The sequence below is a fragment of the Aspergillus affinis genome, assembly GCF_023601865.1.
Source record: "Aspergillus affinis strain CMG 70 chromosome Unknown NODE_65_length_189793_cov_85_416649, whole genome shotgun sequence".
NCBI lineage: Eukaryota > Fungi > Ascomycota > Eurotiomycetes > Eurotiales > Aspergillaceae > Aspergillus > Aspergillus affinis.
In genome coordinates this window covers 13,571-40,773 of record NW_026515846.1, presented here as the reverse complement: position 1 = coordinate 40,773, position 27,203 = coordinate 13,571, and the positions used below count along the sequence as shown (strand labels likewise).

General features: G+C 49.2%; 7 protein-coding genes across 7 annotated transcripts; 3 read left to right on the top strand and 4 right to left on the bottom strand.

Annotated features, from left to right (window-relative positions):
• Window positions 1–1,141: 1,141 nt before the first annotated feature.
• On the bottom strand, window positions 1,142–2,730 carry KD926_009214 (uncharacterized protein; the record flags this gene model as incomplete). The annotated part of the gene is made up of 5 exons (XM_053101828.1): window positions 1,142–1,559; window positions 1,659–1,689; window positions 1,764–2,015; window positions 2,094–2,478; window positions 2,554–2,730. 5 exons carry the CDS (start codon window positions 2,728–2,730, stop codon window positions 1,142–1,144), a joined length of 1,263 nt encoding a protein of 420 aa, XP_052954603.1.
• A 1,146-nt stretch (window positions 2,731–3,876) lies between these two features.
• KD926_009213 (S-adenosyl-L-methionine-dependent methyltransferase) lies at window positions 3,877–5,408 on the top strand (the record flags this gene model as incomplete). Its single annotated transcript, XM_053101827.1, has 4 exons — window positions 3,877–4,273; window positions 4,338–4,461; window positions 4,540–5,006; window positions 5,095–5,408. 4 exons carry the CDS (start codon window positions 3,877–3,879, stop codon window positions 5,406–5,408), a joined length of 1,302 nt encoding a protein of 433 aa, XP_052954602.1.
• A 992-nt stretch (window positions 5,409–6,400) lies between these two features.
• KD926_009212 (SET domain-containing protein) lies at window positions 6,401–8,048 on the bottom strand (the record flags this gene model as incomplete). The annotated part of the gene is made up of 6 exons (XM_053101826.1): window positions 6,401–6,740; window positions 6,797–6,908; window positions 6,956–7,018; window positions 7,074–7,131; window positions 7,185–7,772; window positions 7,914–8,048. The coding sequence occupies 6 exons, from the start codon at window positions 8,046–8,048 to the stop codon at window positions 6,401–6,403; spliced, it is 1,296 nt and encodes a 431-aa protein (XP_052954601.1).
• A 236-nt stretch (window positions 8,049–8,284) lies between these two features.
• On the top strand, window positions 8,285–9,025 carry KD926_009211 (N-terminal protein methyltransferase; the record flags this gene model as incomplete). Its single annotated transcript, XM_053101825.1, has 1 exon — window positions 8,285–9,025. One exon carries the CDS (start codon window positions 8,285–8,287, stop codon window positions 9,023–9,025), a length of 741 nt encoding a protein of 246 aa, XP_052954600.1.
• Window positions 9,026–9,694: 669 nt separating this feature from the next.
• On the bottom strand, window positions 9,695–11,036 carry KD926_009210 (uncharacterized protein; the record flags this gene model as incomplete). Its single annotated transcript, XM_053101824.1, has 6 exons — window positions 9,695–9,967; window positions 10,050–10,399; window positions 10,458–10,483; window positions 10,535–10,596; window positions 10,664–10,782; window positions 10,847–11,036. 6 exons carry the CDS (start codon window positions 11,034–11,036, stop codon window positions 9,695–9,697), a joined length of 1,020 nt encoding a protein of 339 aa, XP_052954599.1.
• Window positions 11,037–12,744: 1,708 nt separating this feature from the next.
• On the top strand, window positions 12,745–22,371 carry KD926_009209 (putative TFIIIC transcription initiation factor complex subunits Tfc3; the record flags this gene model as incomplete). The annotated part of the gene is made up of 6 exons (XM_053101823.1): window positions 12,745–12,811; window positions 12,982–14,102; window positions 14,162–14,606; window positions 14,674–18,599; window positions 18,982–20,489; window positions 20,604–22,371. 6 exons carry the CDS (start codon window positions 12,745–12,747, stop codon window positions 22,369–22,371), a joined length of 8,835 nt encoding a protein of 2,944 aa, XP_052954598.1.
• A 304-nt stretch (window positions 22,372–22,675) lies between these two features.
• KD926_009208 (uncharacterized protein) lies at window positions 22,676–26,091 on the bottom strand (the record flags this gene model as incomplete). Its single annotated transcript, XM_053101822.1, has 11 exons — window positions 22,676–22,854; window positions 22,916–23,078; window positions 23,189–23,439; window positions 23,493–23,815; window positions 24,679–24,736; window positions 24,797–24,820; window positions 24,897–25,001; window positions 25,055–25,408; window positions 25,473–25,589; window positions 25,647–25,845; window positions 25,906–26,091. 11 exons carry the CDS (start codon window positions 26,089–26,091, stop codon window positions 22,676–22,678), a joined length of 1,959 nt encoding a protein of 652 aa, XP_052954597.1.
• Between the last annotated feature and the right edge of the window lie 1,112 nt (window positions 26,092–27,203).

Sequence of the window (27,203 nt, the reverse complement as noted above, 5' to 3'; positions counted from 1 at the left end):
TTAATTCATGATATCTGAATTTCCCTTGCCATCTTTTCAGCATCGCGAGTTAGCATTTTTCCGCTCTGAGATACCCAGATGCAGTGGGTGTATATAGGCGTCTTTTTTCTTATTATTCTTCATATTTCTCTTTTCTTTATAAAACCTCTTCGTCTAACCGGTGGACTGATCTTTTTTTTTTTTTTACTTTCACTTTTATCTATATCTTCTTCTTGGGGACTCTTTTGGCATTTGGCATCCTGATTTGTTTACCTACTTAATCCTTCGTTTCTATATGGATTTCTTCACGACGACGGGTTCGTCTTTTTTGTTTTGGAATAGTTCTTCGATCGAACATCCCCCTGCCAGAAACCTATGTGCACCGATCCTACTTGTTTTTTCTTTCATCTCCCACGGGATCAACTATGTTATGATCCCAGATACCCGGCACAGACCATCTGATCAGACCGGATCAAGGCGTGGGCGTGAGAGTTAGAGATACGATGTGTCATTGATTACATATGGGGCTACTGTATGTGAGAGTTTGGGGCCGGGGGGGTTGGGAAGAGGACACTTGCTTGCTGGCTTGCATAACTTAACATAAACATTTGGGTATATATGATTGGAAATAGTTATGTAGAATAAATAGACGGTGCAATTGGATAGAAAGGGTATTTGTTAACTAGTTACATGCCCGATTTCGATTTGATTATTATATTGTGATTTGTTCTGTCCATTCATCTTTGTAGTTATTTTAACTTAGTTTGGGGTTGCGTACCCTACTGTAAGCGTACACGACTGTAAGGTTGTAGATCGGGATGAACTCCTGGCTTTATTATATTAGCTTTTCTTTGAGTTGGCTAGTTAGGTACGGATACAGGCCTAGACCTTCTGAGGCATTTGAATAAGTCCTGAAATCCCGTATATTCTGATGAGTGTAGTCTATATCAAAGAATGTCTATAGTTTTGTCGATACCAAAGGAAAAACAAGCAATAATTAGCTCTAACCTACCCAAAACGCCAGCCTGATCTTCCCACCAATATGTACAGTTACAAATCAAAATTCCGCCCAAGCCGCAACCAAATTTTATCTTATCCACGAAAACTGACACCCGCTCAATGAAAGCCCTCTTTTGAAAATAGAACCTAATATAAGAAATCATCATCCAAAACTCCGCTTCTGCGTCGGCTCCAACGGCGTCTGCGTCTGCATCTCATACTCGATATGCACATCATCCGTACGACGGATCTGCATCGGCCCGAGTCCACCACCATCACCAGTAGTAACCGTAGAATCAAAATCCAACCTTTCCTCCCGCAGAATACTCTCACGACTCTCGACGTTCGTCGTGAGTGTATAATCCTGTTTATGGAGCGCGTGGCGCGAGCGTCGACTATTGCTATTGCTATTGTGATTGCTTTGGCTGGCCTCGTTGCCTTGTTGACTGCTTTGTTGGTAGTATTTGTGGCGCGAGTTGCTTTTGCCGTTGGAGGTTAGTTTACGTTTGCCGAGGAGGAGCTCGAGGAGGGGTTGGAGGGTTGGGATGCACGAGGCGATGACGACGACGTTGGCTTCGACGCTGTTTTTTTGTTTTCCCGGGGGTTGGAGTTAGATGATTAGGTCTTGTTTCGTTATGTCATGGAGGGCTTTGAAGAGGCGTGAGTTTGTATGTACGTACTTGGTCCAGATGACGAGGGGGACGGTTCCATCTGTAAGAGGTTTTTGTAGGTTAGAATTGGGGGTTACTGGATTTGGGTTGCGGGGGAGGACAGGGGCGACGTACAAGTAGGATCCGCTTTGTCTGCAAGACCTTTTATCTGAGCACATTTGACGATGGCAGTGGCCGCCGCACTAGTTGAGCTGTCCGTCAGTATCATGACTCCTGGGAGTTTGAAGATTGGCAAAATTGACACGGACACGGCGCCCAAACCCAATGCTGCGCTTAGTGCCAGCTTCTTGCGAAAAGACATTTGCAGTTTGAACAATACCGTGCTGGGATAGATGGCGAGGTAGAGATCGACAAATGCGGATACGACTGCGGACGATAAATATTAACATGAATCTGTTGTCTGATGACTTCCTGAAGAAAGCAGTCGTATCCACGAGGGCTCACCTCCGTTGAAAGTAGCATAGTGAATCAGGACCCAGACATCACGACATTTCGCCTCCCCGTTCATGGCCATCCTGATCTTCCACAGTGCTTGTGGGGGGTCGCACATGGTAACGTAGATGATAATGTTGACGATGGCGACTGCGCAAATGAAGCTCGCCATGCCCCAGGTAATAATGCGATGGATTAGGCTCGGATTGAGGAGACGATTCAGTAAAGCTGCCACGCCTAGTTTGGGTAATGCAAAAGACAGAATGCCGAAGATAAACGATACGCTGTTGTAGAAAAGGCCCTTTTCGGCTTCTGCGATGTCCAGATCTGCCGTATGCTGCCCATAGCCATGCGCTACAGATGCAGTGGCGGTTCCCACAAAGATCAAACCTAGAATCTATACTCGAAAAGCCAAATTTAGTTGGTGGACCAGCAGGACCGAGAATGCTGGAAAATAGAGATGTATACTGACCATCGAAACTGCAATCAGCCAGTCATCCAGCCCAAGAACCCGCAACACCTTCTGTCGTATGAAGAGTCGAGCGACGACAATGAACGTGGTGACTCCCGTAAGCGCCCACATCACGGCCATCATCTCAGCACCCTTCCCTCTCCCTTGCTTTGTGTCATTCAAGGTAGATTCCGCCATGGTGGGAAGTGGAATATGTGAGTGAAAAGACAAGAATAATTGGAAAGTTGAAAGGACCTTATAATGAGTCGCTCAGACATCACCTGGTGCCCCCAATGCTCCCGTCCCTGTTGAAAAGCAACCAGAATCTGCGCTTTCACTTCAAGTTGCCTGTTCCTGACCTGGTAGGCCCATACACAGGTGATAGAGAAACCTAGAAGTGAAGAACAAGGAATGTGAATTGCATCGAGTGGATGAACTCCAGCAGGGTTGTTGCATTATCCTATCACGCAAACTCCTACAGCCAACTCCGTAGTCCGTACGGGGTAAGAGTCGGATTGTTTCGAACAATACATGGCCATCGGAGCTAAGTGGGCCGAAAGTAGGGGCGCATGATGCGGCCCTGTCCGAAAAATGGAAATGTCCTAGGATGGAGCTAAAGGCAACATCCCTGTCAGGAGAAAGACGCCGTTGCTTGTCATGCATGAGCACTGTGTGGTTCCGGATTGCGGCCCGCTCAATTAACTATCTAATAAAGTGGATCAGCCTAAACAGCATAGGATGGAGTAGTTCATAGGCGTACGGAGTAGGCTAAGTCCAACGAGGCGCTATTTAGGGACGAATTGAAATCAACGATTTGGGTGGCGCCACGGAGATTTCCAAGAGGAGCAAATACTAGACTAACAGTGGTAAGGTTGGGGTTTTCGAAAATCTTGGGGACAGGTAGATGATGGCTTCTTTGTTTGAGGAGCTGGCTCGTGGAACCCATCGCTCCTCTCTTATAGGTGTACGGGGTACGCTCGTGCGGTGTAGACCCGGTGGTTCAATTTCTCGGTCCCCGGCGCCGAGAATCGCAATTTTCTCCTCCAAATTGACGCTGCCTAAACAAGTAAAGGTATCAAGTGGCGTAGACTGCGATGCAACCTCGCCCAGGGTATAAGAGAAACTAGCATGGTCTTTTGCATTAGACCCAGGCCCAAAGAATATAGGGAGTGAAAAGTGGAGTAGAACAAAGAGAACAGGGTTGATATCATTCACTCGAATGAAATGGCTTGCTTTCCCCCTGTCATGCATGTCCAAATTTTGTGAGGTGTCAACTGTCAATCACTTTCTCTCTCCTCATCATAACGTTTGTTCCTTGTTTCTTCCAAATCCTCCGGAGTCACAATGGCCGAACTCAACGGGATCAACGGGACCAAAACAAATGGCACCAAAACAAATGGTGCCGGGGCTCACATCGTCCTTGATGGCCAGATTGCCATTTCCCCTAATGCACCACAGGATCTTCCCCGTCTCCTGAAGGAAGTCAATGCCCTCAGTCAAGATCTCACCGAGGGGCACCAAGAGGCCCGACTGAAGCTCATAGACGCGGCTCAGTCCATTGTGCGAGCTTTGGAGACTCCACGGGAGACCCTGCTTCGCTATTGCTGGGCAAACTCGACCGCTTTTGCGGCTGTCGAGGCATGCATTGATCTGGGGATCTTCCCCATCTTAGCACAGAGTGACCAATCGAGATCGGTGACAGAGCTTGCAAAAGCGACTGGTGCAGAGCCAGAGTTGCTAGGTTAGTTCAATCCTACTATCTGCAGTAAGTCAGACACGTGTAGCTCGGGCTCATGCAGATGCAGGGCGTCTCCTGAAACATCTCGGTGCCATGGGTGTGGTCGTTGAGACCGGGTTCGATGAGTACCGCCGCAATGGATTCTCAACGGCATTGGCGATGCCTCGTTATAGTGACACAATTCCATGCATGTAAGTTACCAGACCCTCCCTGACCGCCGGATCTTTCTTTCAAAATCAACATTCTAACCGAGGACCGACCCCTGGTAGAAACGGCTGCACCATTCCCTCCATCCACGCACTCCCAGCATGGCTGAAAAACAACAACTACACCAGCCCGAACGAGGGCAAGAACTCCCCGTTTTCACTAGGATTTAAGACCGACTTGCATTTCTTCGAATTTCTTAGTGCCAATCCCGAATACCCCCATCTGGCCGGCCAGTTCAACAACCTCATGTCCGCATACCACCAGGGACGACCCAGCTGGATGGACGTGGGATTTTACCCGGTGCAAGATAGTCTGATCCACGGTGCACGAACTGGAATCGACGAGGTGTTCCTGGTGGATGTCGGTGGAAACAAGGGCCACGATCTTGAGGAGTTCAAAACCAAGTGGCCTGAGGTGCCTGGTCGATTGATCCTTCAGGATCAACCCCATGTTCTGGCTGAGATCAAGTCTCTAAATCCGGCCATCGAGGCCACAGCCCATGACTTTTTCACGGAGCAGCCAGTCAAAGGTACGGTCTAGCCATATCTTTTTCTTCCCCTTGGACTTTTTTTGTGCCGTAGCTTCCTCAAGCTGACTCGTACCTTTACTGCACCTAGGCGCCCGAACCTACTTCCTGCACTCCATTCTACACGACTGGAATGACGAGACCTGCCAGAAGATTCTGCGTCGACTAGCGGATGCCATGACTCTCGGCTATAGCAAGCTGCTGATCAACGAAAACGTGATCCCCGATACTGGGGCCCACTGGCAGGCTACGTCCCTGGACATCATCATGATGGTGGACCTGGCCTCAAAGGAGCGTACCGAGCACCAGTGGTACGAACTGATCGAGCCGACCGGCCTGAAGATCGTGAAGATCTGGTCGGCGCAGGCCAGTGCGGAGAGTCTGATTGAGTGCGAGTTAGCCTGATAGTCCATAAATCAGGTGACGTCAGCTGTAAATACCAAGAACTACTTAGCCAACCGATGAAATTTCTTTTTGCTGTTAATTAACTCGCGGTGTAGTCTCTCAGCTAGGTATCGTACTTTTGCCATTCCAAATTGCTAGGGATGAATGCAGGGAAGTGAAAAAGGGAGCGGAAAACGTTGATTTTAGCCGCCCGCTACCGCCCGCTAGTTGGCTCTGATCCTCGCGGGTGCGGCAAGTGGGACCTGCCGAGGGTCACTAAAGTCAATAACTAGTACTGTAGTTTAGCCAGCAGAGAGATAGTTGTTGCCTCGGCCCCGATAACCCGGTGTCTGGACAATTTCTCATAAATTAACTCATACGTAAAGAGAACTGTGAGTTAATATACACCGGTAGAAAGGTGAAACAGCTTCTCTCGATGGTGGCCTACTATAGAATATGGATGCCTGCACTCCCAAGCATCAACCAGGATGTCGATCTGGTAGTCCCCATCATGAGCAAGCGACAACAAGCTGTCCATGCGCTCTGATCTCGTGCGACCGAGTAATGCCAAGGGTAATAGATGATGAACTCGCCATCAAGGTGATCGGGGCATATTCCATCTCTCATCGGATCCACTTCTAACTGGGAACTGTGGGTTGGTAGTTGGTACATCGACCGGGCGTGAATATCCACTTTCTGGGATGCGAGTAGCTGAAATACTACGGAGTATCGTTGAAACTAGGCGCTTTCGTCCGCTCATGTACCTACTCAGTAGGTTGGATCAATGACTTCATGAGGACCCGCTGGGTATCCGGAATACACAATAGCGACACCTGGTATCGTCATATTCGTTCATTCGGTTCGTTGAACTGTAAATCCTTTGGCTTTGGCACTATGCAAGGGCTCCCAGGCAATTACCTTCAGAGCAACGGTAAAACGCGATTTTAGAGCTGACATGGCGTTGTATTCTCATGCTTGATTTATATGAATGTATTGTGCAAATCATGTCGACCTCACCTCAATCGCTCTATTATCTTCTCGCACAATTGCTGTATCTGTATCCATCGCCCCAATATCATATCCAGCCGTTCAGTTTCTTTTTTCGATTCCACGGCTGTCGAATCAGCAGCGGCTGCCTTCTTCTTCATGTTCTCAATGATACTAATTGTCGTGATACTTTCTTTCCGGTAGGTATCGACCCATTCACGGATCACTGCCGCTGTCTTTTGCCGATCTACGCTTCGATCGGATTGCCCGAGGACGTATTTCCGCCAGTCCCGGAGAGACATGTACTTCAGGCATGCGGCGAGCTGGGTAGAGGTGCTAGGACCCTCTTCCGAAACCTCGAAATTGCTGGATGTCATGCATGAGATGGCTGTTCTCAACGATGGATTGTAAGATATACGCACCCGAAATATTCGCGGAGCGCAAGCTCCTTTTTCTGTGGCAGCGAGAGTTCCGGGAAAATGATATCGTCGAGGTATATCGAGTCGGACTCATTTTGGTCGAGATAAAAACCATCTAGCGCTTTGTTAGTAGGGCATGATACCAGGGCGCAGGTGACTGACATTCAACTAATAAGAAGTCGTTCGAGTGTCCCCCGTAGCTCATAAAAATCTCTTCTCCTTTTGCTATATTACCAGATTAGTGACTATGTTTATCACAACAACATCAGCTCCCATTTACCGTATTTCTTCGTCGCTGTGAAAGTATACTTCGAGCCATCGAAATTGACACCGCAAGCCTAAAATCTCCTTGTTATCACAGTCCTATAATATTCACATGAAAAGAACTCACCGCTTCATCCTCATGGTTGAAATAATCCGCAAACGGAACCAACGCTATTGCATCGTTCCAATCCTCCGGCTCGCCCTTCCCGGGCGACGTATAATAGAAGCTGCGCGAGTTGATAATAAACCAATGATACGCAAAATCCTCCCACTTCGTATCCGGAAACACAGAGACCACGTGTTCCCACGAGTCCTTGAGCCGTTTCTCTTGCTGCGCCAGCAACTGCTGATACCTCGTCTCGTAGTCCACATTGACCTGCCTTTTCGAGAACGAGTTCCACAATCCCGAGATGGACAGGGGCAGTATACTGGGCTCGGACGAGGAAGTACTTCCCATCTCCGAGCCTGAGCTATTCAGTCGTCGGAGATGCTCGGGCCAAAGCACTGGCATCGTGTCTTCGAATTCCTGCCAGCTGGGCCATGTGCGTCGCCAGGCTTCTAGCGGCTGAAGCAGCTCGGCGTCGCCGTGCGTGAGGTACGCTGACATGATCGCGTGGATGGATGCGTTTTCGGGAAATCGATCCACAAACCACGAGGGGATCGAGTCAATGGTTACCATTAACCCCAGGGGCACGGAAAGAATGACTTCGTCCTCCTGGGGCGTGTAGATATCAAGTCAACCATGGGCCATATTGAGTGATGAAGATAAGGTAGGCGCTGCTAGTCCGTAGTATACACCAGGAGCTACCTAGGGACTAGAGACTAGAGACAAGGAACTAGAAGCATGCTAACTCACTTTTATTGTTCTGGTAGCCACCATGCCTAATCGGCGGCCGGGAAACCGAGCTGGCGCGATGCCGTTGATCTTGACGCCGTTGGACGCAGCCCATTGCGTGAAAGCAAGGTGTTCCTCACCCGGTGAGCCGTCCATTTTGTGCTGCTCGAGGAAAACAAGAAGTTTGCAGGGAAGATTGCAAGAAGAAGTTCGTTCTGGATGTTTTTTGCCAGCCTCTTTGTCCAATCATACTCGGTGTTTTGTCTGGCTTATGTAACCCGTTTGTTCTCTCGAGCAAAAAAAAAAAAAAAAAAAAAAAAAAAGATGAGGGGAACACAGGAAGTCGACGAGAAAGACTGCACGAGACGACCTCGCACTCCGCCCTGTCGATAATGTCCTCCGGTCCTGCCACGGACGCGTCTGTCGCGAATAATGTCCCCGCCGACGCCAACATCGACCATGCGGCCTCGATCAGATACTGGAATAGCGTGCCGGCCACGTCCAACGCCATGCTGGCCATGCTCGGCAATTACCCCTGGTACTCGCGCATCGATCTCCGAGGCTCCAAGACATTCCTGAGCAAAGTGCGACGAATGATACCGTCGTGTCCGACAGACGGAAAGCTCGCGCGGGCCGTGGACTGCGGCGCCGGCGTCGGACGCGTGACGGAGGGATTCCTCAGCCATGTCTGTGAGATGGTGGATGCGGTGGAGCCCGTCGCGAAGTTCACGCAGGTCATGCAGGACGGATCGCTGAAGAGGGACGGGGTGGTCGGGGACATCTATACCATGGGCATTGAGAGCTGGAACCCGGACAAGAAATACGACCTGATCTGGACGCAGTTCTGCGTCGGTCATTTGACGGATGAGCAGCTGCGCGAGTACTTCGTGCGATGCTGTGCGGCCCTCACCGAGACGGGTCTCATCGTGGTCAAGGAGAATATGTCGACGGATCCGCAAGGCGAGGATATGTACGACGATGAGGATAGCAGCGTGACGCGGACGGACGAGAAATTCAGGAAAATCTTCGCCGAGGCCGGAATGAATCTGATCACGTCGGAGCTACAGCTGGGATTCCCGAAGAATTTCAAGCTGTTGCCGGTTCGGTTCTACGCGTTGCGACCTAAAACCTGAGCGTCTTTGCAACCTCCGAGACGCTTCAAGACGGGCACTCTCCCTCTTGTGCAAGGAACCGAGGTCTCTCTATCCGCATGGGAAAAATGGGAAGTGAAGGTGTACGTTGAAGGACTAGTCATTTGAACGAGAAATCGTCATGTATCGTCCCTTGTGGGCGACTCATATGTCAAGTCATTCCGGTGTCGCAGATGTTCTGGTGCACCAGCAATGCGAGAAGCCAGACGCGCCGCGCTTTGGCTTCATCCGCTCAACCTCAAGTCTTGCGGCTAAACAAATAGACTGCAAATGTGAGATGGGTCGAAATGCTGCCGCAGCGCTGAGTTATCTCAAAATGATCAAACTGTGCAACTTCCAAGACGACTTATTCAAAAATCCGTATTCTGATTTTATATTATACAATCTAACAGAAAAGAAAATCCAACACCAGGGTATCTAGATACAACATAGAATACATCATATATGGACCATATCATCATTAGTTTCTGGGACCAATCTGGCATGCAGCCTATATGATCAAAGGAGATTGGCCGAAGAACATTGTTGTCTTCATCTGGAAGGCGACTCATGAAAGAAGAGCCGTAGGCAAGATCTTGTGGTTATTGCCAAGAACGTCAGAGTCCGACAGAATACCATGTCCGAAAATATCATGAGTTCGAGCCGCGTGGATCAAGCATTGGATTGACCATCAGACGGCGTAGGGGGTGCTGATGTCTTCTCTGGGTATCGACCCCAAGACAAGAACCTCGGCAGGCGTTCATGAACCGACTCCAGTCGAGTCCGAGCAGACGGTTCCCCGACCTCATCCACATATGATGGAACGCCTCCCTGACCTCTGTGATCCTGCCACGCCTGCTTTTCGCGACGGAGATCGCTCTGAACCCATGGGATAGTGATTAACGTCCAAACACCGGCCCAGACCAAAGGCAACGTCCACCCCAACTGTGGAAGATTCATAAGTAGTTAGCATGCTGTGGCGGCCCGTTGCTAACCCCTTCACAAAAGGATAACTTTCGATACTTACAGTAAAAGCGACGTTTTGAGGCACGGTGAAGATAATGGCGGTGAAGGCGGCGGCAAAGATAATGGACCCTCCGGCCCAGAAACAGTTCATCTGGAAGAGCATACGTCGAAAGTAAGGACTAGATAGATACCGAGTTCGAAGGGCATAGCGATAGATCTGACCTCCACCCCCGTCGACAGCGACGACATCTTCGATGAGAACGTATAATGCTGTAGGCATGACGGAGCCCTTGGGCGTCGAGGAAATCCGGAATGGGGCTTTGAAACCGCAAACGCGCAGGATATCAAGGGCGAGGTAGACGGCACCGAAGTAGAACATGACGGAGGGGAGAACCATAGCGACGAGTCGGACTGTAAGGATTCAGATTATTAGAGCAGATAGCATAGATCGGTTTGCCGAAGTTCTTACCGTATGGTTCCTCAACCACTGTTCCTCTAGATGGGCGTTAGTAAGGAAGGGTGGGATGGTGCGGTGGCGAGACTCACGTAATTAGTTCCACGGCTAGGATTAACCAAACAATGGTGAAATTGATATGGAAGAAATCGAGCTTTGGCGGTATGTTAGCCTCATATCCATCCCAGTCTGACATAAGACTGGTTGTGTGGCCTAGTTACCCATGATTTCTTTGCATTCAGCGGTCGGGTTTTGGAATCTTTGCGGAACAAGTTGTAGAGTCGGAAAAAGTATTCGAATACCGATATTCCTCCCAGCGTGATGGTGACAATGGTAAATACTGTGATGAGAACCAGGCTTAGTATGGCTCACTCCTGAAGCCTCCACGAGATCGGCAAACATACCCATGTTATGCGACAGGTCGGTTCCGTACCATAATCCCCAAAATAATGCGACCGGTTGAGCCGCGAGATCGAGGACAAACAATGACCAAAAGATGGCGATCGACTTCTTTCGAGTTCGAAGCGAGTAGGGCAGGGGAGGAGGCTCCGAGGGCACGGGGTTGGCCCTTCCTTCCTCCATCTGCTCGGCCATGAAGTTCGAGGGAATGGTGAGGAAAGGGGACGGAACGGGATGGGACAGGATGTGATATGCTAGGAGAGGGAGATCATATGGACAGGCCCATGGCGTGGTTTGAAGGCGGCAGAGTCCAGACCTTTCAACATGAGAGCTGCAGAAAAGGGCAAAAACTGCCAGCCGGAAACGACGGTTCTTTGAGTTTGTCGTTTCCCTCTTGGGCGATCACGGGCCTGGGTGCCTGACGTAACCGCGGTGATGTCATCGCGGCGTAGCCTTGATTCCCTGGTTGATGCTAATCCGGTTCTCCATCCATATCATGAATATCAGTCCCCACGGTGTACTCCGTATTCAATTTTCAATTTTCAATTGAATATCAACGGTCAAACTCGTGAACCTCACTATAATTTACATGGCTTCCCGCAGTCCCTGTGTTCCTCGATCCCCGCCACCCGAGCAACCACCTCGAATCTGCGAGTATCTACGATTTATCGAAAGTTATATTGGCGATGATCTCTAAGCCAAGAAAATATATGATGCACTTCTTAGCTCACCATTATACGCCAAATTGATACCGGAATATTTGAACTTGGTCCCTCACACACTATCGAAGAAGTACTATGAAGCTAACCTCCGGTGGAAGCCATCGAGCGGAGAATGACGAAACAGTGTCTCCTAAAGATACTCGAATGCCGAAAAGAGTAAGATCTGTTGGGGCTGTAAAAAAGACCCGTTTTAGTCCGCTTGAGCATAGGCCAGGAGAAGTCCGAGGACACAGCAACCATTATGGATGCGTCGATGCTGACGATATCCATCTTGGTTGACAGAAGTGTCATCAGTAGTTAAATCAGTAATCAGTAATCACCCACCCATCGGCCGAAGCATCGATCCAATTAGCAGCTGACTGGTGTATATGGATATACCTGCGCATTATCGCTAGGACAGTTGCCAATTGACGAATACGAGCGACTCTGGACATACGATAAGTTGCCACGTATATCATGCAGATGAAATAAGAGGAACACCAGGCATGTGTTAATGGTGTGACTCTGTGTGCCAATGTTATGCCTGCTAGTAAAGATCTAGGGTGACGTTATTGGAAAGGGTCTCACCTACCTACAGTTTATATTATATTATCCGGCATAGTATATATCAAAAAGACCATTTAATGGCCATAAATTCATAGTAAAGTGTCGGGGCAGCCAGTTCAAAACTTATACAGTTCATCTCATGTATATAATGAGGAGTGACTTGCGGATTTATACTTCGTTGACTTTATTTCGTTTCAACAGTACTTGAGACTTTTGGTGATGGGTAGTGAGAATAAAATCTTCCGATAGCATGGAATGCTGGTCTATGCAGCCAAGGGTGCCGTTACTCACGAAGACATGAATCTTCCACCTGATTCTTTGCCTTAGACACCATGAGTCTATACATTCCGGGGACTTATCTTATCGGGACTTATCGGGCTTATCACCGTTCCGGAAACTGCCATGATTACGTGAGCGAGCCCCCTCACGTGCAGGCGCCGCCACCCCACGAGAATCTTCACGGCGCAGGTTCGAATCTCGCCCGTTGCTAGTTGTTACCCCTCCAGATATCAAATTATTCTCGAACCATTTAGCTCATCCCACCCGTTGTCCAGGCAATGGATTGAAGTCTTTCCCCAGTGGGAAAATTTTCGCACTGTATTGCTTATCAGCTCTGGCCCAGCCATGGAGGCAAAATGGCCCCTAGCTTACGAGATTTGATTGATTTCCTACTGGCGGAGATTGCGCTCTGCGGTGATCAAGGTCAGTTTTTGCATCCCTGCATCCTGCATCCCAATTTAGCGCTATCAGATGGTGCCGAAGTCTACTCGATCCGCCCGCGCAAGGCATTCTATATCACATTCGATTTTCTGAACTTCTCTCAACCATGGTCCCACGTGACAACGATTGTTCACACAACTGACATTCCACAGGCGCGACTCCGGCAGACATCTTGAAGTCTGTTAACACATTTTATGAGAAGGCGGCGCAAGATGCATCCGAGCGCCATCATAGCGTCGATCGACGGTTCCAGGAGAAGGTGTGGTCATGGCTGACGAGAAACCCAGAAGTCTCGGTTGGCAACGATAGAGAGGGGAATCACCTGACTCTGGACGAGGCGGAGGGTCGTGGGCAAATCAACCAGGAGACCGAAGAAGCATCCCCGTCATCATCTCGAGATGCGGTTCGAGTCTTTGTTTCGGAAGAAAGAACTTGGCTTGCGATCACCGGTCATGAGCGAGACGACACCAGGGTCTTTTCGACCGAGTTTGCTCTCTTGTCCATCATCGCAGCGCGCAGGGAGAAAGGTATCTTTCAGACGGACCTCGTCAAACTCAGTGGCCAAGACAAGCGGTCGGTTCCGAAGCGGACGGAATTACTCCATCAAAAAGGCTACATTGATAAGCGTGCGGTTCAGTTCAAATCCGTTCGGACGAGTCTATGTACTTTGCGGAAGTTCGTGACCACCGATGTGTCTCCACTCGACGCAGCTGCTGCAGGACAGCAATCGAACGGACAACCGCAAGCTTCGCAGGTGGTGGACTACAAGGAATTTACCGAAAACCTTTTTGGGATTCTCGAGGAGTATAAAATCATCGGTCGTAATGATTTGAAGAACATTCTCGGCTTCGCCGACCGGTGGCGATGGAGGATTCTTTCGCGCGCTTTGCGCAAGTGTGAGCGCCTGGGTCTTCTCAAGCGAGTCAAGGCTTTGACCCAATATGCCGATACCTTCAACAAATACCATCCTTGTGTCCTGCTTATACGTCATCCTACGAAGCGAGAATTTGAAATGTTGAATGAGTTTAGTAAGCACTGCACGACGAATCTGGGACATGAGGACAATGTAGAACTGGATGAGGATATCGACCCGAATGACGAGGGGCTAGAAGCCTCGTCGCTTAACGAACCCGAGGCATTGAAAATGGTCAAAAGAGAAGAAGATATGGAGGAAGCTGGCAGAATGATCCCTACTTGGACGCCAGATCGCAACATTCATAACCAGATATTCGAGGCGGTTGACAAGGCAGGAACGCCTGGAATTACCAACATTGTGAGTCAACTCAGAACCGTGAACAGCATGTGGCCTTGAACTTATGTGAAACCATGCAGGACATCATCAGAACGTGCTTTGGAGGCTTCTTTCGCCGACCACTGGAAAATGCGCTGGGCCGCCTGGTCGCATGCTGGCAGCTGTCCCAACCGCTACACCTACGCCATCTGGCCATCGTACGAGACACAGCCCTCCGCCGAACCATCACTCACTATGTCCACTACTCCGCAAACAATTTCCGCAAACTTGTCGATGCGGAAAAGTCGACGTGGGAGGCTGTCGAATATAAGCCCAAAAGCACGAAAGGGGCAGACCTCCGAGTACCGCCAGTCGATGCATCACCTGAACTTGATGAGTATGGCTTCTCAATTGACATTCCTCGGAAGGAACTGTTGAGACACGGGAATGCTACTCTCTTGGAATGCATGCTCAGCGCTAAGCCGTCAGACTATAGCTGCACCTCTACTGACCTCAAGGCGATGCAGATAGACGGCGATACGTATGGTGAGTGCCGTGTCAATCACACATTCTACATTGAAAATATTTGCTCACACACCATCTCGTTTAAAAGGAATCCACTATGGACAGAAGTATTTGGAAGTGTCGCACCCAGACAAATTGCTTACACCGAAGAGGCCGAGAGCTACACGTCGCGACAAGGATGTTGATATGGAAGATAGTTCCGCAAAGGTGGTTTCGGTAACTCGGCCCGCGAGAAAGAAAAGGGAAGATGCCAGCCGTTTTATCGGAATGTCTGAAAAGGAGAAACTTGAAGCACTTGGACTGGATGAGACATGGACCGAATACAGCGTGTTGCTCATAGAGCGGTCTCAACCAGGTGTATATGTCACTCCTCGTGGGCGGCGGAGACCCGCTGGAAAGCGACAGGGTCGTCCGAGGATCAGCCGTATTGCCGTTTTCAGATCGCCAAAGTTGGGATCATTCCCATGGTTTGTCAAAGAGAGGAAGGATGGAGAAGATGAAGATGAAGATGCCGCAGAGACCCGCCAATCTTCGCGAAGCGAAAGCGTCGATTCAACATCTGGAACAACGCCGGCGGTCGTGCCCGAGGACCAGCCACTTGCGCATGTCGATGGGCCGACAGAAACACCAAACAGAGGAACCAGAGCAAACCTGCGGCGCCGTGCTTCGTTCAATGAGGAGCTAGAATTAGGATCCGGCAGATCTTACAAGCAACGGCGTCTCAACGGGACTACTGCAGCCTCGCCTACTCTCAATGCGACTTCCGACAAACTGGCCGAGAAGCGGGGCGAGCATGAGGAGCAAGATGAAAGTACGCCAGCGAGACGATCAAAGCGGCGAAGAGTAGAGTCTCCGGTACGCGACACATCAATGACACCTATCGATAAGGCGAACAGACCGGAAGAAAGCCCTGGAAGAACACCATCGAAAGAGACAAGTCAGGGCCAGAAGTCTCGCGAGTCGGCTCCTGCTACCGATGGCCAGCCACAAGGATTAAATGGAGCGGCTATTGCTGGCGATAAACCAAGCGAGAATGCCACCAATACTGTCCCTACAAATGGTGTTCAGCCAGAGACTCCCCCGGCAGATGTCCGTTCCCATGAATCTCCTGCTGCAGAAAAAAGGCCTGTCACCTCGCAAGCTGCGGAAGAGGCGCCACTCGGGAAAATACCAGAGAAAGGCGGATCGGTTAATGTGCTGCGCAGAAAGATTATCCTAGATATTCTACAGCAGGCTGGAGGTGTATTCCCAATGGGCTCTGAGCTGTGGTGCCCATTCACTCTTGCGTGGAACAAGTTGAACTACAAAGGGAAGCCTGATCTCAGGACTATCAAGAAAACTGTCAAACACATGGTCGACGCTGGTAAATTACGTCAACATACTTTTAGCGGCAGAGACAGCAAAGGGGTCATGGTGACAAAATCCATAATCAGCAAAACGGACTTGCAACCGGATGCTCCTATCATGAAAGATTTGCAGAGAAAAATGTTGGCCGCAGACCCCCGACGACCCTACATCCCAGAGGGTGTCGAATTTGATCGGGAAATGTCCAGGAACGGTCACGGTCGAAGGTCTACGCAGAGCAATGATCCTGGGCTGCTGCCTCGTCGCCCTCCTATTGAGCAGGGGATCACCGTACAACTACATCAGAAGCCCGGGTTTGTCTTGGCTGCAGAAAGGAGAAAAGGTCTGAACATCGAGCGACGACTGTTTAGAAGACTTGCGATTGGAAGGGATACTGGGCGAAAACCGCCGCGACTAATGAAAATCAGTCGCCGCTCAACCGAAGACTCCCTGCAGAGTCTGACGTCTATTACCAGACCAGAAATGACTCAAACCGATGGCGATGCTGCGGTATATCCCCAGCGACGACGTCGAACCGCGACCTCCTCTCATGCACCACTACCACCGGGCGGTTCGATTCCTCGTCGCAGAATGGCGGGTCGTCTCAGCATCCCCTTATCCGCTATGGCTCCCTACGCTATGGTTATGAATCCAAAACAGACCTACCATGCAGGGTCTGGGACCTATGCTACTCATGCCGGGATTATTTCTTTACAGATTCCCAAGAATTGGGATATCCAGTCTAAACAGCCTGAAGTCAGGGACGAAAATGAGCATGAATCCGACAAAGAGCCGGAATCGGAATTTGAACTCGAACTCGACCAAGGACCTGTTCTGCCCAAGTCTCTTGATGATATATTCAACATGACACGGCGCCGCGTTATGGATTATACCGACAAGGAAGACCCTCGTTCGAGAAGATTCTTCCTCGACAACAGGGTCATTCTGAGATGGGAGCTGCAAAACGAAGACCTGCTCCGGAATCAAACTACCGAGGATCTGCGGTACATCAACCAAACCGTGTCAGATCTTTTCAGTACACCAATCCAGGGCAATATACGATTCGATAATGACGAGCCTAAACCTCCAGCTCGGCCGCCACCGGAACCGAAAACGACCAGGCAAGCAGCGCGTCGCGTGTTGCCTGCTGGGCCTGCCATGTCGCCTCCCAATCGTCAGGAGAGGGAGCTGCCTCGGGCTTATAAATGGCGCAAATATGATTATGTGCCACAGAACCGACGCTTGAATAAGTTATTGCAGGGCGAAGCCACTGCTTCAGCAGCCTCTGCATCACACTCATCGCCTCCATCTCGAACAATTCGTCGGAATCGGGTTGCCAATCAATTGCCTGAGGTGCTGGTGCAGAAGATCATGACCGCAATCGTCGTAATTCGCACACTGGCTAGCGGCCATGATGCACGGCTCATTGACTGGAATATTTTTTCATATTGCTTTCCTGACCAGGACCCAGCCTACATCCAGGAGCGAGCAAGGGTGATTCTCAACCGGATGCGACTTCCGATAGCCAAAATGCAAAGTGATTTCCAGGAGCTATACCTGGATGCTTACGAGCACGGCCGGGTACCCCCAATCAACTACGATGATCTCGAGAACTATGACTGGGAATGGATCGTTGACTGGGCGGCCGAACAGCTGGAAGTGCCTCGGTCCGAAAAGCTCCCATATCTTCCCGCCACGCGCGAAGAATTCGACGGTTTGTTCGATATACGGGAAGAGGCCCCCCCTTCGTTGGACGACATCTACCAGACCAGTTACTCCGTTACCGTCCAGCGTCGACGCACGCTCTGCGCTGGAATATCTTTTGCGATCCCCGTAGCCAACAAGCCAGCTCAGATGACTGCTCGGCAGGCCGAGCTTGCTCGTCTTGACGTGGCTAAATCATGGGTTCGCGCCAACGTTATCACCCCCGAGGAGGCGTACAACGCTGCGACTGCACGACACATTCTCAGTCAACTGGGCGAGAAACTCGTCGACCAGGCCTTACAGTCGCTCATCACGGAACGGGTGCTCTGCACGGGCAACAAGGGCCGAGTCATCCCAGGTCGCAACTACGACGTCACCGAGCACTTTTTACATTCCCTCGGACGCAAACGCGCCATCGAGGCGACTGAACTGAGACGCGCCGCCCAATTCAAGACCGAGATTCTGGACCCGGTGCTTCAAAAGCAAGGCGTATTTGATGTCTCTTACAGCGCCGAAGACGGTGATATTCTCGCACTGATCAACCTCTACGTTACAGGCAGAGTTATGCTGCAGCCCCGAGACCCGCCTCGCGACAAATACGGCCTTACGGATGGCGGATATCTGACGCGGCTGATCGATAAGCAGAAGCTGCGGTTCCCTGTCGAAGTCCGTCCGGTCAAGGGCAAATACATATATGGAGATCCGATCGAGGAAGCTAGGTCCAAGACACCAGCACCACAGCTGCCCGTGACTGACTTCGACACGCCGAACCCCGTGTTCCAGAAGGTTCCTCTGTGGTATGACATCCATGGCAACTTCGTCGCTAAGCTGTGGGAGTTGGCGCTGGCGGCTGTGGTGGGATGTGTTGCCACAAGACCTGGGATCAGCGCGTCCGGTATCGCTAGCATGATGAAACCGAGCCTAGGAGCCTGGGAGATTGAATTGATATTGGAGTGGATGTGTCAGGTAGGAGTCATGCGCGGCCGCGGAAATGGGTGGATTGTGCAGGAGTGGTGGTGGATGCTGGTTCGATAGCGACCTTTTTCTATTCTGTTGTATGTATTAATTGTTACTTTTAAAGAAATTTCAAACAATTTCCTACCTAAGGAGAAAGACTAGTAAGTAATATAGGCGCCGAGGGAAAGTGCGACCACGTGAGTTCAGCTGATGCCCGACAAGGCTGTGCACATCTATTCCCCACCATCTTTGACCATCATCTGTCGCCATTTCCTATCATCATTTTGGCCACTTCTCCATTCCCTATAATCCTCTATGTGCAACAATATAAATGAGCTCGCAAATTTCCATCCGCAAACCTACCGATTCTGACCCGACGTTTAGCCTACAGAACGCTCTGTGTAGTTTCGAGGCGATTCTAACAAACGAACAAAAGAACGAGTACCACGCTAGCGCAAAAGTCCCAGATGCCGCCAGTGTCATTCAATTTGTGGCACAGATCGATGCGAGTAACGGCAAAACGTCGAGAAGATGCGTGGCACCTCGGCTGTGTACTCTGCTCGAAGCAACCCAGCAGTTCAGCGGCATCGTCGATACATTCGTGAGCTCTAATCCAACAATCGCTGCTCTCGTTTGGGGCGGTGTCAAGACAGCCATTCTCACAGCGAATAATGTTGCCTCCTACTTCGATAAAGTCACAACTATGATTATGGCGATCGGCAAGACCTGTCCGACATATCAACAATTTGGTCCCCTCTATCCTGGATGTGTCGATCTACAACGCGTGCTTTGTGACTACTATGCTATTATTATTCGGCTTTGCACAAGAGTCATTGAAATAACGCGGCGCCCAGCATGGACCCAGACAGTGGCCTCTATATTTTCTCCCTTCGAATTCGAGTTCAAACCGTTCCTTGATGACCTCGAGGATACCACGAAAAACATCCGGTTGCAGATACTCCTGGAGTCACAGAAAGCCGATAGGGACAGTAGAATAATACAGGAGCATGAGTCTCAAGAGAACGCAAAGTTTCGCCCTTTCTCAATCGACTTTTACAAGAGATCCATGAAGCACCACGCGGAAGAACGCGAGTGGCGCATGAATATGATGAAGAGGGATGCGGCCAAATTGAGGTCGAGTATCCGAGACAATCTCTCCACTATCAACCATGTCAAACCTTGGAAACAGGCTTTTCGACAGCGCATTCCGGATACTGCGGAATGGTTGCTGAAAGAGACCACCTTTTGTGAATGGAGAGACAGTTCGCAGAGTGCTTTTCTCTGGTGTTCCGGTACGATGGGTGTGGGCAAAACAGTGTTGGCGTCGAACGTCGTCGCCCATCTTCACGCATCCCAAGAAGCAAATCAAGTCATTTCGTACTACTTCTGTCGGTCAGACATCGAGGATTCTTTGTCAACGAGAAACATTCTCGGAAGCCTGGCCCGCCAAATGCTAGATTCCCAGATTGAGCGTGCTGAAGATGGGGCTCTCCGAGCGTTGCTTCAGCAGAGTGAGAACATTGACACACCTGAGGTCATCGAGTTCTTAATAAAGCACCTCGGTCGCGACAAGAAAAAATATATTATCCTTGACGGATTGGACGAGTGCGACAGCAAAGTGATTCGCGAGGTAGCTGGGGCTATGGCCCAATTGTGCAAAGAATTTGTCTCCAATGTCAAGATTCTTTGGGCAGGCCGTCCTGATACAGAAAGGCAATTTCCTACAGAAATAGCGCCTCATTTCAAAATCTTGATGGCAGAATCGAAAGTCAAACCTGACATCGATCTCTGCATAGACACAGCTCTAAGTCGTTGCTTGGAGACGAACAAGCTGAAGCTGGGCGATCCACGCCTGATACTTGAAATATCCAACACACTGCGAGATAAATCGAATGGGATGTAAGTCAGCAGTATGACACACCTCCAAAGAACTAACTTCTTCCTTTTTTCAACTTGATGAAGCAGACAATAGGACTCGCTGTATTACAAACATTGCTAATACATTCGAACCAGGTTCCTTTGGACGTGCCTTTGTATCGAGGAGCTTTGTGACCAGAATAGTGACGATGCCATCTTAGAAGCACTGACACATCTGCCCCAAACACTGTCTGAGATATTTGACCGAAAGCTTCGCCGCGCTCGTGAGAAAGCAACAGCCGATATCATCACCAAGCTGCTGCAGTTCTGTGGCGTGGTGAAACGACCTTTGACACTGATGGAGTACCAAGAGTTCCTGAGTCTAGCACCCAAGCAAAAAAGTCTGAACACTCGAGCTTTTTCAAATGACATGGATCGTCTTGTCAATGACTGCTGTGGTCTAGTGTCTGTCGACGAGGAAGAGAGCACAGTGCACTATATTCATCACAGTGTCAAGCAACATTTGTTCCCCAATAAGCCATGCGCGGCAGGATTTGACTGGGAAAGTCTTGAACTCACCCTCGGCCTGCTTTGTATGACATACCTTAATTTCGACAACTTCAAAGGTCAGCTTACCAAGTACAAAAAGGGGTCCAGTACACACCTCAAACCTTTTCAACTGGGCGCCCAACCTGTCTATCAATCGAACAGTGTGTCTAACCACATGGCGCAAAAGCTCTTGTCCTACTCTCACCGGCTGCAGCGATTTAACTCCGTGGAGCTTGAGAAGAAATCCGAAGAGATATTCACGAATGCAGGAATTTCGCTCCAACAGGCAGAGACTCAAAAGACAGCGTTTCAGTTCCTTGACTATGCCAAATACTTTTGGTTCCAACACCTGAGTGATATCGACCCAGAGACCCACCAAGAAACATGGATATTATTTTGTCAGTGTGTAGAGAGACTCGAAATCCCTGCGGATAGGCCCTGGGAGGCAGAAACAAAAACCTACTATGAGGAGGTTAGAATGCCGAAGGAGTTCCAGTGGTCCCTAGCTGAGGGGCACTTTTCCCTATTCTTGTGTCTCGCAGAACGTCATTCTCACCTTTTGACTGACTTGTTCAAGCACGAGGCTCTGCTCTGTGTTACACCGCAAGATCGTTATGGTCTTACAAGAGCACTTCTTCAACTCGAAAATAACACAGACAACATCTTGAACCATGCATTGTTCTTTGCCGCTCAAGATGGATGCGAAGACTCTGTGGCATCCCTACTACAAGCAGGGGCCGATACCAGCACGGAATGTATTGTTCCAGAAGCTCCAAACTTCAGGAGAGAATTTCTTCGTCGACTTCCCATTATCACAGACCCGGGGCGTGATCCCAACCAGTTTGTGTATTACGAATGCCCGCTTGTGGCATCTGCAGAAGGAGGCCATACGAGAGTAGTTGAGATGCTGATAGAAGCAAAGGCTGATGTCAATGCCCAAACAGTCGGATGTACCGCATTGTGTAGGGCCGCAAAAGGCGGGCACAAGGAGGTGGTTGAGAGATTGATAGAAGCAGGGGCCGATGTCAATGTTAAATGGGACGGTCAGACAGCACTGTGGCTAGCGGTACAAAATGACCATCTTGAGACGGTTGAGACGCTTCTAGGAGCAGGGGCAGATGTCAATGTCGTATCCTTAGCCGGCTGGACAGCACTGAAATGGGCAATAACAATGAAAAATGTCCCGATGGTTGAGAGACTTGTACAAGCAGGGGCGGATTTTAGTTTTGAACTACCCAGCAGTGGGACGGTACCGTCTAATGGGCTAGATAAGACAGAAGTTGCAATGGTTAAAATACTCCAGCAAGCGGAGGGCGATCTTTGCGCTGAGTCGTCGCCTAGTCGGGCAGAACTATTAAGGGCGATAAAAGAATAGCAGCATGAGATGAGAATAAGATGAAGATGAAGATGAAGATGAAGATGAGATGAGATGAGAGAGAGAATTATAGGAGCAGTGACTTTTCATAGTACTGAATCTACCACCAGGTAGACACTAGACAGGAATGTAGAAAGTCTTTTTTGTGGTTGATTCAGGCGACTTGAAAGTGAAGCTAAATACAATACTTTAACCCCCTAGCCAAGATGGACCTGAAGATCAGTTTATTTGAATGTGGTTATATGTTTCTGCCATTGATTCCTGTTACAGAATGAAAGAATAATAGAAGTTCCTGCTGCGCCCACTACTGGGATGTTAACCACGGACCTGTCAGTAGTTCACGAGCGCTCTGCCTCTCCTCTGGATCCCATTGCAGCATTTTTCTAACAAACTGCAGAAATATTTCCTTGTTCTCACCCTCCAGATACTCTTCCGAGTATTCTAATGAGTTTTCTGGAATTTCTATAGAAGATGTCCATTGGCCTGTTGGTGAAATCAGCACAAGACTCCACACAACGGGGAGCTTTACTAGACCGGGCTATACCTGAGGGATCCCAATATTTGGAGCTATGGGGAGACTTGCGTAGAGATTCAGAGGATGGAGAACCAAGCATTGCTACCATCTCTACAAGAAGATGCGTATCCGAATGCCTACCATCCGGCCCTCTACCGTCGAATAAATGGTGGTCCTCAATGAGGTCCCAGATCTTGCATTGGTCAATCCAACACATAAGAAAAATCAAAATGGCAATACACTTACCAATACCCCAACATTTCATATAACGACTTTCGATGTCCAATTCAACCCGAGAATCACCTCAGGCGCACGGTAAATATCCGGTTGAATTAGTCCCTCGTGGACCTCCCTTAGACGAGCTTCTCCGAAGTCCGATATTAGTGGCACCCCGAAGCCGCTCCATCCCTTCTTACGATCAAACGGGCGTGATAGGTAGAGAGTGTAGTCATCGTTAACTTTCCGTGGGGTTGAGTCTTTTGCCTGGTTGTCGTCCCATTCACGAAAGACCGAATCATCCTTTGCGCTGATGATAATGTTCTTGGCTTGTATGTCTAGATCCTAACTATAAGCTAATCATGTAGTGAGGATTCGAAGAGAGACAAACCAGTATGTACTACATGCGCTTCGGAGTGCAAATAAACAAGGGCCAGTAATAACTGCTGCAGTGCTCCCTTGAGTAAATCCTCCGGAAGACTGGAGGGATCCAGGGTTGCTTGAAAGTGCAACAGACTGGTCAATAGCGGCTCGTGGACAACACATTGATGTGTACCGCTGGGCCCTGTAAGCTCGAACTTGTCGATCATTTTGCGGACGAGACTGCTTCCGGGATGATCTGATTTGATTCGTGAAAGGTGCTCCTGTACGCGCACCTCTTGATTTTCCTTAGAACTGGTGATATAGATCTTGAGTGCAATGTAGCGGTGCTGTCTAGAGAGATCAATTGTCTTCAGGAGTCCTAAATGAGAAGATCATTCGTACTGCAGGTCCCGACAGAACCACACCGTTGAATTTGCTCCAAATCCCAGCTTGCTGAGGACTTGGTTTTGGAATGGAAGATATCACCGAGCTTGACGGGATAGTATAGACCTCGATTATATGCAGGCATTCGTTCTTCCTCAAATCTCTTAGTAGAATATGGTTTGGGAAAATAAGAAGAGGTGGACATTCTTGGTGGAGACGGTGGTCGTCGAAGGAATCGACCGAGCCGAAAGAAGGGGTTCATGGCTGTATCTCTGTGGAGTAGAGGCGTACAAAGAGTTTTCAGGGAGTTATCAGAATAGTTTGAGGGAACCAAGATAGATAAAATTATATATTGAGCTGATAAGTTCACGGCCCAACCGAAAGTTGATCGCAGGTTGAAGATGGTTGTCGGTGTGTATGTCAATGGGCGCTGGGAGGTCACGTGCTTTTACTCCCTGGGCGCCTAGAACGATGCCTGCCTACTGCTATTCTTTAATTGAGCGCGATTTGTTGTGTAGTGCATGAAATGGGCATTGTTTGCCATCAGGATCTGTCGCAGGGTTGCTGGAGGGAACTGAAAGGGATTGACCGGTGGATTTGTCGTCGGTTCTGTTGGTCTCCCTATGAGCTTCTGAAATCGGGGGCTATTTACATGTCTTAGATTGATGTTCACTGGTTCCATGACTGTAGGAGCCCTACGTTCGATCCTACAGATTAGAAGCTAGTCTTGCTCAAGTTTTACAATCAGTATATGTTGCGTAGGAGTCGTTCTTATAGTGTCAATGAATTACTGTCTCTTCTGTCAGTCCCTCTTCCTGTAATCTAATTACAATGTTGTAAGTGCTTCGGAATTTCCGGTGGACCAGTCGTTCTTGTTAAAGTACATAGCTGGGTGGCAAAGTTAACGACAGTTCTAGGACTTTAGTTAGGGGAAAGAATGAAACTTACCCACTGCATAGTAGGCATATGAATCTATAAATTAACACAGAAAGAGGTTAGCTGGACTCCGGAGGATATGAGGGTTAGAAGGTAAAAATATCCCACTCACCTGCATTAAGCAAAGCCCTTTCCGTGGACGACGATGCAATCTGGGTAATGCAAAACCATCCATATCCGCCCACAGTCTTTCCATCCTTGACACATGGTTGGTCCTCTGGTTTCTGTCAGCTATGTGTTTCTCAGCCCCTGAAGGTAAAGGAGACTCACTGGTTGGAGGACTGCCAAAGATCTGAGACACATGGGTCAACTCATGAATTAGGGCCGTGCTGAGAAATGGCCCGCTGAAATCATCGAGCTTATACTGCAGAGGAGAATATTCCTGTTGGCGAAGGGTGGGCAGTTTGTTACCGGCATAATAGACTTGAAGCCAATGGTCCATAAAATCCTGACAGAGTGACAGGACACTCTCATCGGTCCCGTGGATTTTATCATTGACCCAGGCATAATGTTTATGACCAGCATCACGACATGCCCCCTTTACCTCATTAAAGTCAATCCAGCCTTTGTCAGGCCCTGGTGGCGCTTGATCAGGATGCCTGCTATCAAAGTACCAAAGAGGGTCTACGTAGGAGGGTGATTAGCTCGTGGTGGTAAAATAGCGAATGGGGACTAGAGGAGAACTTACTAGTAGATGATTGACCATTTTGATCAACATCACTGAGCCAGGTGTCGTCGCAGCGGATCTCGACGTTGGAGATGTAGCTGCCGGTGGAGGCCCGGCTTTTCATGGCACTGAAATTCTCTTAAGGTAGAACATTGTCAGTTAAGTATTGAAAGCGTCAAGGACGTATATACTCACCGAGGACCTTCTTGACACGGTCTTTGCCGTCCTTGCTTTTGCTATCCTCCGAGCCCCAGAAGAATTTGCCGTAGATAGACGTAAATGTATTGAATGTTGATAGCAAGACCTCATTTTCGTCCTTGTTCAAGAACTCGATCGTCGGCTGGCCGTTAAGGAAGCTGTAAAGATCCTGAGTCCTTTGGATTACCACGTCCAGCTAAAGCACCAATTCATTAGTAAGAAGTGGTCTAAGAGTTCACTTTTGATGCATTCTCACTATTTCCTCCACTTCTTTCAAGTGGTGCCACACAAATTCCGCAGGAGATTGAGCACACTCAATATTCATCGGAGAAAGACGCTTTTCTAAGGGGTGCGATGTGGAATTGGTCGGGTGGGCTGTGACTGCATTGCTACTCCAGGCCAGGGCCACCAGTAGGCCGTTGGCCAGGTGAGACCAACGCATTGTTGAATGTAGACGAAGACGAGGAAGAAAACAGAAGGAATTACTTGAGAATCAAACACGAGCAAGTCTCGTGAGAGAAGATATTGCCCAGGGCACCTGGTTGGCAAGAATCCTCAAAGCAAAGACGGTCAAGCCAGGGAAATGGTTCAACTCATATACTAGTCTACTTCATTCTCAATGGGGATTCTGCAACCGAAGATAGGGGAAGATATTGGGATTTCGGCCGGGTCTGACCTTGTTCCCAAATAGTATCAATTTCCGTTGTCCGTCAAATTCCCTGCTAGCTCTTCACTGTAATTAGCTAACAGGATGGGGAAGGCGAAAAATCTCTTCATTAACGAGATTGTAGCCATGTTAGCTTGCTATACTATTGATATCTCAGGTCTGGTTGGGCCCATCACATAAATGGCCCCCAAGAGGGTCTCGATGGCAAATGTCCGGATCACTTAGATATAGTGTGTAGTACGTGATTTCCTTGAATTTTTTTGCCCCTGAAACCGTGCACTAGAACCGTTCAGATAGCCGCATTTGCCTGATATTCAGGAACGGATGATATCCGAGCCCTATGCTGGCCTAGCGTGATCTACATGGGGTTAAGTTATGTCTCGGAGATCGGAGTCGGAGGCTGAATGGGCAAGACAGGCTAGTTTCTTACGGAAGGAGGAGAATGACTGCAATGGATTGCCTTTTGGAGTTCCAGGACATGACTGAGGTGGCGGGTCCGCTAAATGCACTAGTGTGCTTGGAGATGACCGAGATGTCCTCCAGAAAACTCTGCTTGAGATGGCAACTTTTATATACTCATTATCGAATAAAAAAAAACCTTTCTGTAGGACCTTGAAGTATGAAACGTCACAGTTGTACATTGGATAGCGTGTGTTATCGCCCTCATTATGACAGATCCTTTCGGATATACTGGATGTCACGATACTCCGGAGTTTGGTCCGTCCCTGAAGATCCACTCTTTAGTAGTACTCGGAGATAGTGGTACACTAGTCTAGCCGAGGCTGCGATCCTGGGACTGCTAAGCCAACTAGTCATTTCTTAGCTCTCTTGTTTTTAGCATGGACGTTAACTAGCAATCGGTATACGGAGTAAATACCTACAAAGGA